The following is a 16,650-nucleotide window of genomic DNA, read 5'->3' on the forward strand; positions in this document are numbered from 1 at the left end:
GTTGGCTTTGAGTGGGCCGTGAAAGCGGTAGAAAACGTACCTGGCAAAAGAAAATCTGTAACATTAAGAAGCGGGCATTTGCAATAAAGATTTCTTATCAGCACAGGTACTGGAAACAATCTGGTGATGTACTAAAAAGAGTGTTCACACGAAGTTATTCAGAGTTAGTTTCCAAATATTAAACGACAGTTGAAGTGTTATCAAAAAACAAGTTCATAAACTTCAATCAGTAACTAGAAAACACTACTCCAAGAAATGATGTAATGGTATTAAAAATGCCTGCCAGGCCGCTACAACACTAGTTCCCGCTGGGATAATGGAAGTTTCCTTGACTTGAGTATTAGCGTCAATGTTTTCCAGATGATACCGTTGTATCTCTCAACTTGGGAATTTCCAGTGGGGTGATATGGGGTTGATGAACTTGTTGCAATTCCCAAGTTTCGAAGGTGAGTGCGAAGTTCGTGTGATATAAGAGAGGGTCCACGGTCAGAGTGATTGTAACTGGGTAATCCAGTGAGGGTAAACAGTTGATTCAGGCCCTGAATCACTGTTGTCGAGTTCATATTTGGACACGGCACAGCGAACGGAAATCGTGAGTACTCGTCGATTATGGTTAAGATATACTTGTTCTTAGAGGATGAAGGTATCGGTCCTTTGAAGTCGATGCTAATTCGTTCCATTGGCTTTGTAGCTTTTATTAACGTCGTCTGGGGAGGTCTGTAAAATCGTGGTTTATTTTCAGCGCATATCTTACAGTTCGAACATATCTTCCGTATTTCGTCGGTTGAAAAGGGTAAGTTCTTCATGCGAATAAAGTGAAACATTCTGGTGACTCCAGGATGGCCCAGGTTATTATGGATGTCTTTTAGTTGACTTGTTTGATTGATAGAGGCGCTAGTTGATCTTGAGAGACAGTCTGCGACCGGGTTCATTTTGCCAGGACGGTAGCGAATTGAGTAATTAAGAGAGGCAAGTTTCAAACGCCAAGTTTGGATTTTATTGTTTTTGATTTTCGTGCGACGACGATTGTCATGCATGTAATCTACAGATCGTTGGTCAGTTACTAGTTCGAATCTTTGGCGTTGTAAAAGATTTTTCCATGTCCGAGTAGCTTCGATGATTGCAGTCGCTTCTTTTTCTATAGCTGGATACTTCAATTCACTTCCGCGCAACATACGTGACGTGAAAGCGACCTTTGTTAGAGATGCTGATACAGCAACATCTGAAGCGTCGCACTCGACAACAAATGGCGTAGTCTCATCAATGGATTCTAACCAGGTGGTGGCCAGTTCCTTTATAAGCTGGTGAAACGCTTGCTCGGCATCTTCACTGAGGGGAAAGGACTGGACTGACGTTAGTAGTTTCACTTTGTCGGAAAACCGAGTCGAATAATAAGACAGGAAGTCAAGAAGGCGTTGTAGAGCCTTCTTGTTCTGTGGGAGAGGATATTCTTGAAGTGGCTGTAGTTGGTCAGGATCTGGTTTGATTGTTTTGTGTTGGACTTGGTAACCAAGAACGTTGATTTGAGAAACCGATTTGACAGTCTTGCTTTCATTGAATGTTAAGTTTCGGCGTTTGAATACGCTAAGCAGTTTTTGGACATTATCGTCATGTTCTTAATTGTTGTGTCCTGCCGCAGACCGTGACATCATCTTGGTATGCGAAAACGTCGTTCCGATTTTCTTAGTCAAAGATACGGTCAATTGCTCTCTGGAAGTTGATCCCTCCGTTTGTGACGCCATACGGAATTCTTTTGTATTGCCATAACTTGGGGTCAGTTTCGAACGCTGTGTAGACACGGTCGGTTTCTAATATCGGGAACTGATGATATGAGGATTTCAAGTCTAATCTTGAGTACTTTGCAACTTTATCTATCAGGTCATCTATTCTTGGAAATGGATATGCATCTACGTTTGTGAGTAGTCCACACACATTCGTGTGTTTCCTTCAGTGCGAACAACTACTATCTGTGCGCGCTACGGAGACCGACTGGGTTCAATTACATGAACATCTTGCATTTTTTTGATTTCTTCTCAAATCAATTGTTCATCAGGTTTGATATGTCGTCGTGATTTGACTGCAATGGGTTTGCAAAATTTTGGTAAATGTGGAAATAAGGTTGAATAGTGGCCGCTGGTAAGGCACAGACTATAGGTTTGGATAAGGTAAAGTCTTCCTCACTACCACCGTATTTGATTATGAGCCGATTATGCCGTTTTTAGAATGCTTGGCCAAAGATCACGTCGCTGCATAAGTTGTCCACGACACCTAGTTGACCATGACGAAAACGATCAACGACTATGTCGGTTGCGCAGGAACCTAACATGTTACATCTTAATTAAGCTGCCTTGTGCCATAGATACTTCTTGACGTGTTGAGGTTATTGGAAGATTTCATTGATTTTGCGGTGACGGCATTTAATGTAGTTATCGGGAGTCCAGAGTCAACCAGTGCGCATAGGTTTTGATCACGTATTGATATCATTAGCGTCGCTTCAAGTAGGTTGTGCGGATAAATGGCGCACAAGGTCGGTGTAGCTTTTGTACCGACGGTTTTCGAAGGATGTTTACTTTTACATACCGTATTTTCTTGAATAGAAACCGCGGCTACTATTTTTTATTTTTGAACGTTTTCTGCGGCTTCTATTCGAAGGCGGCTTCTATTTTTATTACATGAAGTACCGGTAGTGTTGATTAGGTGACAATAAAATTCTGCGCTCTCTTTTGACAAAAAGGTTTTATTCTTTTACTATCCGATCAGTACTGTAATGTGACAACTGCTGTTTTTCGCATGTGCAAGCTCTCAATGACAGCCTTTATATTACACTGTAGCGATTTCAGCATTGTCTTCTGCTGCTTCTATATGCGAGGGGGCTTATATTGTTTATTTTTAATCAAATCGTGTGGTTTCTATTCGAGGGCGGCTTCTATTCAAGGGCGGTTTCTATTCAAGAAAATACGGTACCTTCAGGAAATGTCCAATTTTCCCACATCTGTTGCACGTTCGTTCTTGCTGGACAAGATTTCCTCTCATGGAAATCATAACCGCAGAAATAGCACCATTTCTTAAAAGAATCTGCGATGCACGTCGTTGTCTCGCTAAGCTGCTTTCCTTGATCCTTTCTTTCATTTCTGAGATGAAGACTTTGCGTGTTTGCGGAGGCCGATGAGCATGTTTGAGCATGTTGTGCTGTATGCAGAGGCATTCTTGATCGCCATGTCTAATGCGTTAGCTTGGTCTAATGCTGATTCGAGAGAAAGGGTCGTATTTTCTAGAAGTCTTTGACGGATCGAGGGAGATAAGAGACCGTTAATAAATGCATTTCTACAGAGTTCTTTGCGATATCGTTTCCGCAGTAACATCTTTGCACTGGCAGTTTTTGCTGAGTATTTGTAACGTTTGCATAAACTGCGTTGGGGACTCGCTTGGTTGCTGCTTTGTAGTTGCCAATAAGTGGCGAGCAAAGATTTCGTTCGGTTTCTTGACAAGTAAATTCTGCAAGATTTCAACAGCAGAGTCGAATGTATTGAAATCTTCTATGAATTAAAATATCTCCGCGGAAACAAAATTCGTCAATAGTTGCAATTTGTTGATAGGAGGAGCTGTAGGACTTTGTTGTCGTGAAAGTTCAGCTAGGAAGTTATCAAACGTTCTTTTCCAATGCTTCCATAGTTTGCTGGCTGTTTCGCAGTTGATGTCAACTTCTAGCTTGGCAGGTTTCAGCGTACTTGTTTTAGACATGTTATTTAGCCTATAAATTACGTTTAATAAATTGTACTAAATGATGCCGTTATACTTAGCTTTATTAAACGTAAAATCATTCATCTGAAATAATAGAATAAGGATAAGCAAAGCAACACAACCTCACAGCTCAAAAGATGTTTGTTTGTCACAATGCAAACCGTGAAATTGTCGTGGTTTACAACGAAGAAAAACACACTTGCCCGTAGCAGAAACAAAACACAAGAAATAATGAAGATAAAACGAGGCGAATTAACAAACGAATTTTCAATACAAGTGCGTTCACCGATAATCAATGAATATGAAAAAGTGTTAAAGCGTGAAGGCTTAAAATAGAAATCTGTTAAACACAGTGAGGCTATGACGTCGGAAGGTAACAACGCAGTAAACCATTCTTACCAGCAGATATCAGCGATTTAATTGTACCGGTGTTGCTATCTGCTGTAGACTTTGTCAACAGTATATCGGCAAACCTGGATTTTAGAATTTGATTTACAATCACAGAATTGGTTTCAACTGTTTCTAGACATAAAAGTTAAGATATTTTTGTGAATTGAAGGTTTAGTTTAGTGGTGTCGTGGTGAAGATATAGCAGAAGCGTATATCCACTGCACTAAGCTATGTTACAACTATCAATTAGAAATTTTGTTTTCAATAACATCTTTCATTTGTACAGGTACAGAATATAAACCACAGGTAAAATAACACCTTGAACTACGTTCGTGTGTTCATTATTTGAGTAACTTTCCAACTTTTACGAAAATTAAAAGATCTGCATTTCAATAATGATCACCAAACATACGCAAGCTCTGTTTGCTGTACTAAGTTTTACAGGCTTGGTCGCCTTTTGCCTTATCGCCGGAAAGGGCCTATTTCCAACCAAGTTCAAGTATTCAGATCTTTGGATACCTTCAGGTGTTAGATATTTTCAAAACGAAACCACTTCAAACGCAAACGGCCAAGCCGTGGTAAGTACAAAACCATGGCAGCACAAAATCAATACAACTAGTGCAAGAGCCCCTCTGTCTTTTGAAGACGTCTTAATCACGATCAAAACAACAAAGAAAAATCATGAAGGAAGGATTAATTTGCTTCTGGACACATGGTTAAAAGCTGCCTTACCCCAGGTATCGAGTTTTGAATTATTCAATAAGGTTACTCAACCGGGTTATGATAAGGTTATTCTGGGCCATGTTTTCTTACTTCTAAGGGAACCCTATCTCTTGCCACAGACGGGCACGCAGCCAAAAATTATTGTATAATTTTCTTTTCACTATGAATTGCAGGTTTATTTGGTCACAGATGAACTCGATAGCCTCACCAGTGATAAAACAAGTAAGTCTGTGACATAGGACACAATTTAAATATAGGTAGCCTATAGACTATAGAGCGTTGCCTTTGTTGATTGTAAGTTGCATTAGATCTGACAAACTAATCGTCTTTCAAGGAGAATTAATGTCGGGTGTTATTTAAAACATGGAAAATCCAGTGCAAATGTATTTAATGGTACAATATCATCTTCCATGGTGTATATGTAGAACATAAAAACAAATCAAGTTGTTTTTTGTGGTGCAGATGGACACCTGGTAGCCACAAAATGTGGAAACACATATTTCAGGTAAAAGCTTCTTTAAAAATCTGATACTCTGCGCCTATAAATGAGAATGTTGTCTTCTGTAACTTATAAGCATGTTAGTCATACCTCACGAAAGCCAGTTCGATCCAGTACTGGTACCCTGGTTTCTCATTCGATTATATTTCTAATATCGATAAATATCTATATCCGAGATTGATAAAATGAATATAAATAACTCAATGGGATTTAACAATTTCCCCATGTAAACAAGTAACTGAATTAGAAACGACGTAACTGGTAACCAAGTACATGTTAATTCGGGGTGAGGGCAAATATCAAGTGTGTTTTCTTCCAGGCTGTTTCCTTCGTGATACTTTAAATGGTTTAACGTTTTTCGAAAAGCGATAGTCAGTTGGACAGCACATACAGTGCGGCATAGATATAAATCTACGTAGTTTAGGTTAATCATTAACAGCAAGATTGTTATTTGACTAGCAAAAAAAACTGTGTTTGTTTATTATAAGTTCACTTTGATCGTTTTCAAACTAAGTACAGCGCAAGATAGAAAAGATGTTGCTATACTCTGATCTATAATTGCAATTTCCATCCGATACGCTGAAATAATTTTCTACTTTTAGAGATCATCTTTGTTGTAAAACTGGAACTGAATTTGATGTTTTCCTCGAAAAACGCGAAAAGTAAATTTAAAAGTAAACTTTTTGGAATAAAATTAATTAAAATAAAATTTCTTAAAGTTTTTGTTTTCGTTTTACGTCACCCATTGCTTCACTTGTCCAGATGGTGGTGTCATTTCGACGACGACAATTACGTCAACACAGAGAGACTTGTGGCTTTGTTGGACAACTTTAACTATAGCGAGAGTTTCTACATCGGCAAGAGAAGCAGATATCCTAAAGATTATATGACAGTAGGGAGATTGATTGTATAGTGAGTAGTGTATTGTACATAGAAATACTTGAGAAATGCTTGAGTAGCCTACTGCTCATGAACAAAGCAGCTGTATTACCAAACAATGCTTATAGCTTGAACATGGAATATTATTGTTTTGTTAGTACAAAGGGCATCCGTATGTGTTTGGAACTGGAGGTGCCGGGTACTGTGTAACTCGTGTTTTGGCTCAATTAATGGCACCGAGTGTCAGGTAAATTTGCATTGTTTCTGACTTCTCTGCACATGCCAAAAACTTAATTGTTAGATGTTTGTGGATAGCCAGTATGAACTTGAAACTATAGGTCAAGAACACAGAGGTTTCGGCTTCTGTGATTGCCATTTGTTATGGCTCGCCGGCTAGCTCTCACACTTTGACTGACTTGAGCAAGTTCGAGATCAAGTAGACCTACCGCTGTAACGCCCTTGAGTTAGACGTTATAAAGACACTTATAAAGAGCTGTTTTGTGGTCCTGGTGAAGAGTCCAAAAGTCGGGCAGTAGGTCACGATACACAAAATAAAAAGAAACAAATAAAAATGTATGTATCTGTCGGGACCTGCGCAGAAGCTGGCTTGATAGAACCCATACCCGAGCGAACAGGAATCATCGCCGAGTTTAAGTCGTGCAAAAGACCTTTATCAGTCCGAGGAAAATGATTGTGGTGCTTCACCGTGCAATAACAAGATCGAGGAAGCCTCGGTGTGGACCCAGCAGTTGGGTTAGGCTAATATAGTTAGTTAGCTTTCTTAAAGCGATAGCAGAAATAGATGATTTGATTGATGGGCAATGAAAACATATTGACATTTGTACTGTTTCAAAAGTCAGGGAGGTCTTGTTAAAGCTTGCCAAGAGTCAAACGCAGCTGACGACTGCGCCATCGGATACGTCGTGAACTACTTGCTCAAAGTTCCACTCACAGAGTCACAATTGATGCATAGCAGTCCTAATTATGTGCCCGAGCAATCGGAAATATATAAACAAGACTTACCTAAACAGGTTCGGTTCAATTCGCCTTAATAAGGTTTTATTGCCTTTATGTGTAGCTGTGTATTAGAATTCTTGACATGCCTATGCCGCTGCCTCTTCATCAATAAGTTAGAAAGTTCCTTATTTTTGGTATTTTTGAAAGTACATTTATGATAAAAATCATTTTTATTATCTTAAGGCTCGTTAATGTAACGTTGTTTTGTAATTTAAAGTGCCTTTGAATTTATTTGTTCGTCTACAATGACAGGTCAGTTTTCACTACGGTATAAACCTGGGACTTTACAAGAACGAAACCTTCAAACCTCTCTTCAACAAAACAGAAGATCCAACCGGGTTTTATTCCCTGCACTGTATTCTTCATCCTGAAGATGAGATTTGCTCCAAGGATAACGCATCCTAGCCAAGAGCAGCGCCGGAGTACAGTAGTTTCACTATTTGCCCCATTAAGTTTAGCCCAGTGTCGTGATTCTGCCGATTGCCTTTGCGCTGGCACTACCCGGTGAACGATGTTGAAACACAGTGTCAAAAATTTAACATATTTGCTTGTGGCACGGGATTATTTTTATGCACCCATTTTAGAGTCATCACATTATACACTGTTTTTACGCACCACTCTTATAGGTTGATTTAGTATTTTAGTCAAAGTGTGGGCCAACTTCTGTTTTTATTCGCATTGTGTCATTTTTATGCATGCTCGTCAGGTTTTATGTTTGCTCACGTGCTGCCTTATTTTACTTGTTTATATGTACGCATATTTTTAGTCGATCTCTTGTGACGTCTCACATCGCTCCCTCTAGGGCCTAATTAGTATTCAGCGTCCCGCGTATTCTCTCATTGCGTGGAATTTGTTTTGGTGTGGTGTTGCGCTCGGCTGGGAAGTGCTGGGCGAGTGTTGATTTCAGTTACGTTTGGGTTTTATAGAAGAAAGATGGGTGCTTTTATCGAAGAAAATGCTATCAAAAGTTATTAAAGCAAAAAAAGCTAATTGACTAGCTGTCAAGCGGGAAGTTTCCTGGCTGAGAAAAAGTTTGGTTACACTTGAATGCTGCAGTTTTTTACTTGCATTGCAACCAATTATACCCTAATTGGTGATCAGGCTGAAATAACTTAAGCCTCAAAACTTTGTCTTGAAAATCTCGTTATATCTCACTCTTATTGAATCGTCCATCCGCATGTGCAGTAAATGTATGTTGCCTTCCACAGCTCATTTGACCAGCTTTCATCTTGTATCTCGCTTTTGTTCAACAAGTTTATTATAAGTTACCTTTAAGGGGTCATACATCAATATTTTGTTAAACCATTTTAATTTATTGCTAACTTTTTAACTGACTTTTTTTACTATTGCATTTGTGTTTGAAAACTGTTTCATGTTGTAGAAATAATGACTGCTGAGAACTTGAGAAACATTATAATTATAAAACAAAAATTTAGATTTGGCAGTGCCCCTTCGTCAACACTTTGTGCATCTGGTAACCAATTTCTTACTAAAAGAAGCAATTTGTCGAATTAGAAATACATTTATAGTCATTAGACATTGAACGCAGATAAGGCGGTGCCTTATCAAACACCGGTGGAGTTATCTAATCAAAATAAGGTACTAGCAGGACACAGCGGCCAAGGATATTGAACATAGTTAACGTTGCTGAACGTTAGGGCGGTTAGGGTTCAGTATAATGTAAAAGTTTTGGTCATTACTAAACCTGCGATGTGTTTATTGGATAGACGGGTCCTTAATTAATGCTCTGGTGGATTTGAATTCGGTGCAGGTAGACACGAAACTTGTGACCCAACGCAACTATTCTTTTTCACAGTACAAGACGTTGTTGTAAAAATTCACCATAGACATCTCAGACTTGATAAGATATGAAAAAAATTAAAATTAAAATATCATATGACTTTAAAGTCTCGTCTTAGTAGATAACAATGTATGGGACAAGCAACACTTTTTTGGTAAATAAAACTGTATTATCACATTGTTCTGAAAAGGACCCGTTTTTATTTGCGAAAAGACGTTTGTAGCTGTAACATACATGTGGAAAATAAAGCCGTTGGTTTTGTTTCTTCGTGTTTAAGAGGAGATAGAATAACACGATAAAAGAATGATACAATAGTAATCTTTTAAAAGAAGATTTCTATCTTAATTAAACAAGCGGCGAAGTCCCATTGAATCCTTCATAGGATCAAGTATCAAACTTTTCGATAAAGAGCTGTTATTTTAACACTGCTGAGTACAATTTGCTTCGCACTAAGTCTACAGCCAGCGCCGTCCTAAAGTTACAAAGTAAGAAATAAGTTACAGACTTGCGAAACGACAGATTAATTTTTATTCCAAACCATTATTACTGCGAGTAACGTAAAGAAAGTCATGATTTTTTCAGAAATGCAATAAACAAGCAAAATTAGAAACACCGTACAATGGGGAATAGAAAGCTAAAATTAGTCGAATTAAAACTTAATATGTAATCAAAGAAAATGTAGCAAGAAAGATTTGAGCAAGTGAAATCAAAAAGCGAATTTGACAAAGTTATAGGCTACAGTCTTAAATATTTATATCAATAGATATCTACAGAAGTATTTCTGTATTTCAACAGTTACTATCTACTTAGTATGATTTATATGGTTCTCTTATAAATAGGCCAACTGCGTATATGCTCAGAAAACGGTTACAAGGCGAAAATTTAGTTTTAATTTTAAAATGAGACTGCATAGGATGATGAAGCGATTCACAAAAAGGACGAAGTTTGTGCTAATCATCATCTGCAGCGTCATTATAACTTTACTTTATGTCAAAGAAAGAGACAATCTCTCGCAAGCCACTCAAGTCAAGCCACTGTCGCAAGCAAGCCACAAAGTGAAGCCACTGTCGCAAGCAAGCCACAAAGTGAAGCCACTGTCTCGGTTACGTGACAGGTAAGTCAAAGCTGAATTATTATTTTTAACTTCGTTCGTTTTAAATTTTGTTAGATTTGGAATCGAAATAAAGTAGGTTTTAATTCAAAAATTGAATATTGAAACTTAATTCAAAAAAATAAACAAAGCGGATAGTAGTAGGTTTTGTTTTATTGTAGATTAAAATAGGTCAGTTTATAAACAACTACACTTTCCAGAGGTCCCAAAAATGTTATTCACATTTATTGGAAAAACATAGTGAGATTTGATTTCATTTGTATTTTATAAACAATTCTTAATTACACTTTTGATGCTACGTATAACCGCTTTCCAGCAACCGGAAGTTCATACTTTTCTGGGACCATCCATGGTCTGTGCCAACTGAGGAATTTTCAATTGAAGGCTATGTCATGGATGGCTGCTCAGAAACATACGACCGCAGTAAGCTTCCTGAAGCTGGCGCTGTTGTATTCCACTACTCAAACCTGGACGAAGAAACCATGCCTTGGAAACATTATAGGTGATTTTTGAAAAAGCCAAACACAGATCAGTCAAAAGTAAAAAGTGGGTCAACTTTCGAGAATTTGTTTTAAATGATGCAGCGCTTGTTGCGTCACAGGGATCCGGAGCAAATATTTGTCTTCTTCTCTCATGAAAGTCCATCCTACATCATCCATTATGAGCATCTACAGGCAATGACTAAATTCGACAATCACTTCATCAACTGGACCATGACTTACCGGACAGATTCGGACGTGTTTGCTCCTTATGAGCAGTCCAAGATCATCAACAAAATTATTAAAAAAGGAAAGAAATGGGTCGATAGGAATCTCGCTAAGAAAAAGAAAGTTGCGGTGAGTAATTTAAACTTTTCAAAAAGTTTCAAAAGTTTGCCTTCTTCAATGAGCATCCCTTATTTTAGTTTATAATATTCGACTTACAGTTGCTTCCAATCGTTTTGTTTCTTTGCAGTTATGGGTTGTTAGCAACTGTGGTTTGCTGCCCGGTAGTAAAATACGGATGAATTATTCCAATGCTTTGGTTGAAGCTGGTCTGCCTGTCGATCGCTTTGGAGGATGCTTCAACAACAAAGATGATTTTAAAAAGCTTTCTGCCGATGATTTCGAAGCCTATAAATTTTACCTGTCATTTGAAAACGCCCAACACTGCAAGGATTACATGACTGAAAAATTTTGGCTGAATGCTATTGCTTATGGAAGAGTTCCAGTGGTGTGGGGACCATCAAAGGAGGATGTCGAAAAACTTGCTCCTACCGGTTCCTTCATACACACCGACGACTTCAGGACTCCAGAAGATCTTGCAAAATATCTGCTCTACCTGGACTCGAACGACACAGCTTACAGGGAATATTTTGAATGGGTTGAAAACCCAGATGAGAAGACTTTGGAACTTGCAAAAGCTTACGACCTGACTAATTTAAATAGACTTTGCAAGATGATGCTTTCTAATGACGGGAAGAAATCTTATCATTCTGTGACTAAATTTTATTACGACGAAAAACAGGATTGTGTTTCAACCAGAGAAACCGTAAGGTGACGCCATAGGTTTCTTTGGTCATTGTATGAACTTTTAAGGCGCGCACTGAATATGTCAGTTTTTTATTTTTAACTAAATGAAAATGCCCTTTGAGTCCCGTACTTTTATAACATACCGCAGTTTGTGCCAGAGCGAGTGTGGCGAAATAATATTTCGCACTATTGTTTGTTTGTTTTTCGTGCATCTTCCCACGCTTTTGTTTTCAAAAGTTTTGTTTTCGCTTTTTCAATTCAAAAAAATAAACAAAGCGGATAGTAGTAGGTTTTGTTTTATTGTAGATTAAAATAGGTCAGTTTATAAACAACTACACTTTCCAGAGGTCCCAAAAATGTTATTCACATTTATTGGAAAAACATAGTGAGATTTGATTTCATTTGTATGATATAAACAATTCTTAATTACACTTTTGATGCTATGTATAACCGCGTTCCAGCAACCGGAAATACATTCTTTTCTGGGACCATCCATGGTCTGTGCCAACTGAGGGGTTTTCTGAAGGCGACATCGGAGGTTGCACGGCCACATACAACCGCAGTAAGCTTCCTAAAGCTGGCGCTGTTGTGTTCCACTACTCAAACCTGGACAAAGAAACTATGCCCTGGAAATATTATAGGTATGTAAATGCCCTTTTGAATGATAAAAAGCTGAACGCAGCAAAAGCTTTATATTTTTGCTTGTGCTACAAAATTTTCATGTCTTGTATATTTTTCAAAGAGATCCGGAGCAAATTTTCGTCTTTTTTTCTCATGAAAGTCCATCCTACGTCATTAATGTAGAACATAGACAAACTTTGAAAAAGTTTGAAAATCATTTCATCAACTGGACCATGACTTACCGGACAGATTCCGACGTGTTTGCGCCTTACGGGCAGTCCCAATTTGTTCAAAAGATTTTGAAAGAAGGGAAGAAATGGGTTGATAGACATCTGGAAAAGAAAAAGAAAGTTGCGGTAATTTTGTTGTGCGGTTGAGATACAAATCTCATACTAAATTCGCTAAACATTTGATGATGTTGAACATGTTTTTCTTTACAGTTATGGGTTGTTAGTAATTGTGACGCCGTTCGGGGTTCCAAGATGCGAATGAAGTATTCCGACGCCTTGGTTGAAGCAGGTCTGCCTGTGGATCGCTTTGGAAAATGCTTCAACAACAAAAACGATTTCAATGAACTCTCTGCTGATGACCTGGATGCCTACAAATTTTACCTGTCATTTGAAAACGCCCAATACTGCAAGGATTACATGACCGAGAAATTTTGGCACAATGCCATTGCTTGTGGAAGAGTTCCAGTGGTGTGGGGACCATCAAAGGAGGATGTCGAGAAACTTGCTCCTACCGGTTCCTTCATACACACCGACGACTTCAAGACTCCAGCAGATCTTGCAAAGTATCTACTCTACCTAGACTCGAACGACACAGCCTACAAGGAATATTTTAAATGGGTTCTTGAGCCTGATAAAAAGACTTTAGTACTTGGAGATGTTTTGGAGCAAACTGGTCCAAAGCGTCTTTGCAAGATGATGCTTTCTAATAACTACAAGAAGTCTTATCATTCAGTGAGTAAATTTTATTACGATGAAGGCAATGCATGCACCTCTTGTAATTCCAATCATGTTTCGTTTCCACATTTTTATTTCTGTATTACACTCGTCTTATTCCTTGTTTTAATGGTTTTCTTAAGCACCGTTTTTAAATCGAAATTTTTTTTCGGCAACCCTGGATTTTGGCACCGCGAGTAGGCTATATACCTGTTACAGAATAGTTTAACAACTCAAGTGGAAAAGTATGGCACGATGTTCGAACTTTTTAGATACATTTGAAATTTTTCCAAGTTTTGTGAATACTGTAATTAAAATGAATTTCAAGAAATTGCCACAATTGCTTAGTTTGGGTTGTTATTACGTAACTTATTACATTAATCCGACGTCGAGAGTCGGGCATCCGCTGCCATCGTGGCTCACTTGTACTGGATAATACAATGTCACAGTCAGCCTACACGCCTGACCCATGCTGGTCATCGTGTCTGTCGCATTGAGAATCAGCGTCGGAAATGGAAGTACGAAACTTCAATCCTTTCCTACAATTAATAGATATTTTACCTAAAGGTTTTCTGCGTGCTGTGTTAATAACAGTGAAGTGTCTTGATTCTAGTAGTCGGACATGCTTACTGTGGCAAAACAAATATATCTTGGAGCAAATGAGGCAGAGCATTTATCAGGTGAGCAAGAGAAAGGGTATCTCCTTTCTGGTGACGCCTAGCTGGTAGCTACGTCAAGCCAGCTGGTATCCAAGCCACGCCAAGTCAAGCAACAAGATGATTGCTATGATGGGTAGATACAGAATACAGAATATATGACTAATACAGAATATGAATCAAAGCTAGTAACATAGAATAAGAACCAACCGTTCCATTCAAGTAAAACGTAGCCTACGTAGTATAGCGTAACATGAAACCATTTATCTCGGTCTCAACAGTACGAGTAACCTGAGAATGGGCGATCCATTTTGTATTCGTTTGGAGAACCGTAAGACCGTATCATTCGCTAAAACACCAGCATGCGACTAAAACGGTTGAGTTTGAAATAAAAATGCTAAGCCAAGCGTCAGCCTTCATCGGAATAGACATATAGCTGTACAAGGTTCATTCGCAGCAAGCAGTAGTCGTTGTAAGCTAACGTATTCGCTGTTGTCATCGCATATACCTAGCTAGATGAATATTACATAGATAGTGTGTTTTTTGCAGTTGCGAAAAACGTTTCGTGAAACAACGACTATCAAACACGTGGTTATTTTAGGCACAGGTAGCCTACGCCGTAGGTAGCCTGTATGTAAAATTACAATAAAGTTTTCGGGCTGTTACTTTAAAAACCAAGAGCAAAGTTAGTGTTTGAAAAATCTTTGTGTAAATTACAGCTGAACACTTTGTGTACGTTTTACAAACAATCAAATTTGAATGGATTGACAACATTTTAAAATTATGCAATTGTTTACAAAACGGAAGGCTGTCTTCGCGGTTTGCATCGTCACCATTATTACGACATTATTTTACATCTATCAGACTGAATTCCGGGAGAAAACAACGATATCAAAGTTTATGTAAGTCGGTTTTTTGTTCAAGAAATCTCATATTTGATTAATTAGAAAGGGTTTGATCAAGCTTTACTGTAGCTAATAGTATCCAGATCAAAACTTCTACAAGTTTAAACCAGTATCTAACAAAAATGACTGTGAAGTAAGTTTGTCGATTTGGGCGGGAAAAGGTTACAACGTCATGAAAAACAACAAGCGACTGCTTGATTACGTACAGAGGTGGTCTTTTTGTTTCAAAACCTCATGACTAATCTTAGTGGTGTTTGTGCATTTCACAGATCTCTGAAGCAAACATGGATTAGAAATCACTCAGTGGCGCATACTCGTAAAGTGACTCGGGAAAGAGGAGGGTCTCCAAAGTAAAATGAACTGAAACAAAATTTCTTACACAAATTTATGTCGAGCGAGCGTTAACTTTCATGGCAAAATTTTAGCAACAGGACTTGCATACTGTTCTGGGATCATCCATGGTCTGTGCCAACTGAGGGGTTATCTGAAGGCGACATCGGAGGTTGCAAGGCCACATACAACCGCAGTAAGCTTCCTAAAGCTGGCGCTGTTGTGTTCCACTACTCAAACCTGGACAAAGAAACTATGCCCTGGAAATATTATAGGTATGTAAAAGCCCTTTTGAATGATAAAAAGCTGAACGCAGCAAAAGCTTTATATTACTGCTTGTGCTACAAAATTTTCATGCCTTGTATATTTTTCAAAGAGATCCGGAGCAAATCTTCGTCTTCTTCTCTCATGAAAGTCCATCCTACGTCATCCATGGGGAGCACCGACACGCAATGACTAAATTCGACAATCACTTCATCAACTGGACCATGACTTACCGGACAGATTCGGACGTGTTTGCACCTTATGAACAGTCCAAGATCGTCAACGAAATTATTAAAGAAGGAAAGAAATGGGTTGATAGGAATCTTGCTAAGAAAAAGAAAGTTGCAGTGAGTAATTACAACTTTTTAAAAAGATTCAAAAGTCTACCTTCTTCAATGGGCATCCCTTATTTTGGTTTATAATATTCGACTAACAGTTGCTTTCAATCGTTTTATTTCTTTACAGTTATGGGTAGTTAGCAACTGCGGTTTGCTGCGCGGTAGCAAAATGCGGTTGAAATATTCCAATGCTTTGGTTGAAGCTGGTCTGCCTGTCGATCGCTTTGGAGGATGCTTCAACAACAAAGATAATTTTAAAAAGCTTTCTGCCGATGATTTGGAAGCCTACAAATTTTACCTGTCATTTGAAAACGCCCAATACTGCAAGGATTACATGACCGAGAAGTTTTGGCTCAATGCCATTGCTTATGGAAGAGTTCCAGTAGTGTGGGGACCATCAAAGGAGGATGTCGAAAAACTTGCTCCTACCGGCTCCTTCATACACACGGACGACTTCAAGACTCCAGCAGATCTTGCAAAGTATCTACTCTACCTAGACTCGAACAACACAACCTACAGGGAGTATTTTGAATGGGTTGAACACCCAGATGAGAAGACTTTGGAACTTGCAAAAACTTACGACCTGACTGGCTTTAATCGTCTTTGCAAGATGATGCTTTCTAATGACGAGAAGAAATCTTATCAATCTGTGACTAAATTTTATTACGACGAAAAACAGGATTGTGTTTCAACCAGAGAAACCGTAAGGTGACGCCATAGGTTTCTTTGGTCATTGTATGAACTTTTAAGGCGCGCACTGAATATGTCGGTTTTTTATTTCTAACTAAATGAAAATGCCCTTTGAGTCCCGTACTTTTATCACATACCGCAGTTTGTGCCAGAGCGAGCAAACAACGTTTACTTTGTGTATGGCGTTTAAAAACCTTACCGACATGGGATAGTGACTAATGCATTCAAAT

General features: G+C 38.5%; 4 protein-coding genes across 5 annotated transcripts; all 4 read left to right on the forward strand.

The window, feature by feature from the left end:
* Positions 1-4,284: 4,284 nt before the first annotated feature.
* LOC143463337 (beta-1,3-N-acetylglucosaminyltransferase lunatic fringe-like) lies at positions 4,285-8,684 on the forward strand. The gene is made up of 8 exons (XM_076961804.1): positions 4,285-4,868; positions 5,028-5,076; positions 5,317-5,359; positions 5,956-6,015; positions 6,116-6,245; positions 6,391-6,479; positions 7,089-7,263; positions 7,502-8,684. Exons 1-8 carry the CDS (start codon positions 4,527-4,529, stop codon positions 7,652-7,654), a joined length of 1,041 nt encoding a protein of 346 aa, XP_076817919.1. The 5' UTR covers positions 4,285-4,526; the 3' UTR covers positions 7,655-8,684.
* A 1,120-nt stretch (positions 8,685-9,804) lies between these two features.
* Positions 9,805-11,917, forward strand: LOC143462390 (4-galactosyl-N-acetylglucosaminide 3-alpha-L-fucosyltransferase FUT6-like). Of its 2 annotated transcripts, XM_076960535.1 has the most exons (5): positions 9,805-10,078; positions 10,139-10,164; positions 10,478-10,663; positions 10,763-10,997; positions 11,116-11,917. In XM_076960535.1, exons 1-5 carry the CDS (start codon positions 9,950-9,952, stop codon positions 11,698-11,700), a joined length of 1,161 nt encoding a protein of 386 aa, XP_076816650.1. In that variant the 5' UTR covers positions 9,805-9,949; the 3' UTR covers positions 11,701-11,917. The 2 variants fall into 2 exon arrangements, with proteins under 2 accessions (XP_076816650.1, XP_076816649.1); XM_076960534.1 differs by having other exon boundaries at positions 9,806-10,164; positions 11,116-11,916.
* Positions 11,918-12,132: 215 nt separating this feature from the next.
* LOC143462573 (alpha-(1,3)-fucosyltransferase 4-like) lies at positions 12,133-13,891 on the forward strand. Its single transcript, XM_076960793.1, has 3 exons — positions 12,133-12,313; positions 12,415-12,649; positions 12,734-13,891. The coding sequence occupies exons 1-3, from the start codon at positions 12,294-12,296 to the stop codon at positions 13,436-13,438; spliced, it is 960 nt and encodes a 319-aa protein (XP_076816908.1). The 5' UTR covers positions 12,133-12,293; the 3' UTR covers positions 13,439-13,891.
* Positions 13,892-14,176: 285 nt separating this feature from the next.
* Positions 14,177-16,642, forward strand: LOC143462640 (alpha-(1,3)-fucosyltransferase 7-like). The gene is made up of 5 exons (XM_076960871.1): positions 14,177-14,795; positions 15,068-15,148; positions 15,224-15,403; positions 15,505-15,739; positions 15,858-16,642. Exons 1-5 carry the CDS (start codon positions 14,677-14,679, stop codon positions 16,440-16,442), a joined length of 1,200 nt encoding a protein of 399 aa, XP_076816986.1. The 5' UTR covers positions 14,177-14,676; the 3' UTR covers positions 16,443-16,642.
* Positions 16,643-16,650: the final 8 nt, after the last annotated feature.

Source organism: Clavelina lepadiformis, chromosome 6, assembly GCF_947623445.1.
Source record: "Clavelina lepadiformis chromosome 6, kaClaLepa1.1, whole genome shotgun sequence".
Taxonomy (NCBI): domain Eukaryota; kingdom Metazoa; phylum Chordata; class Ascidiacea; order Aplousobranchia; family Clavelinidae; genus Clavelina; species Clavelina lepadiformis.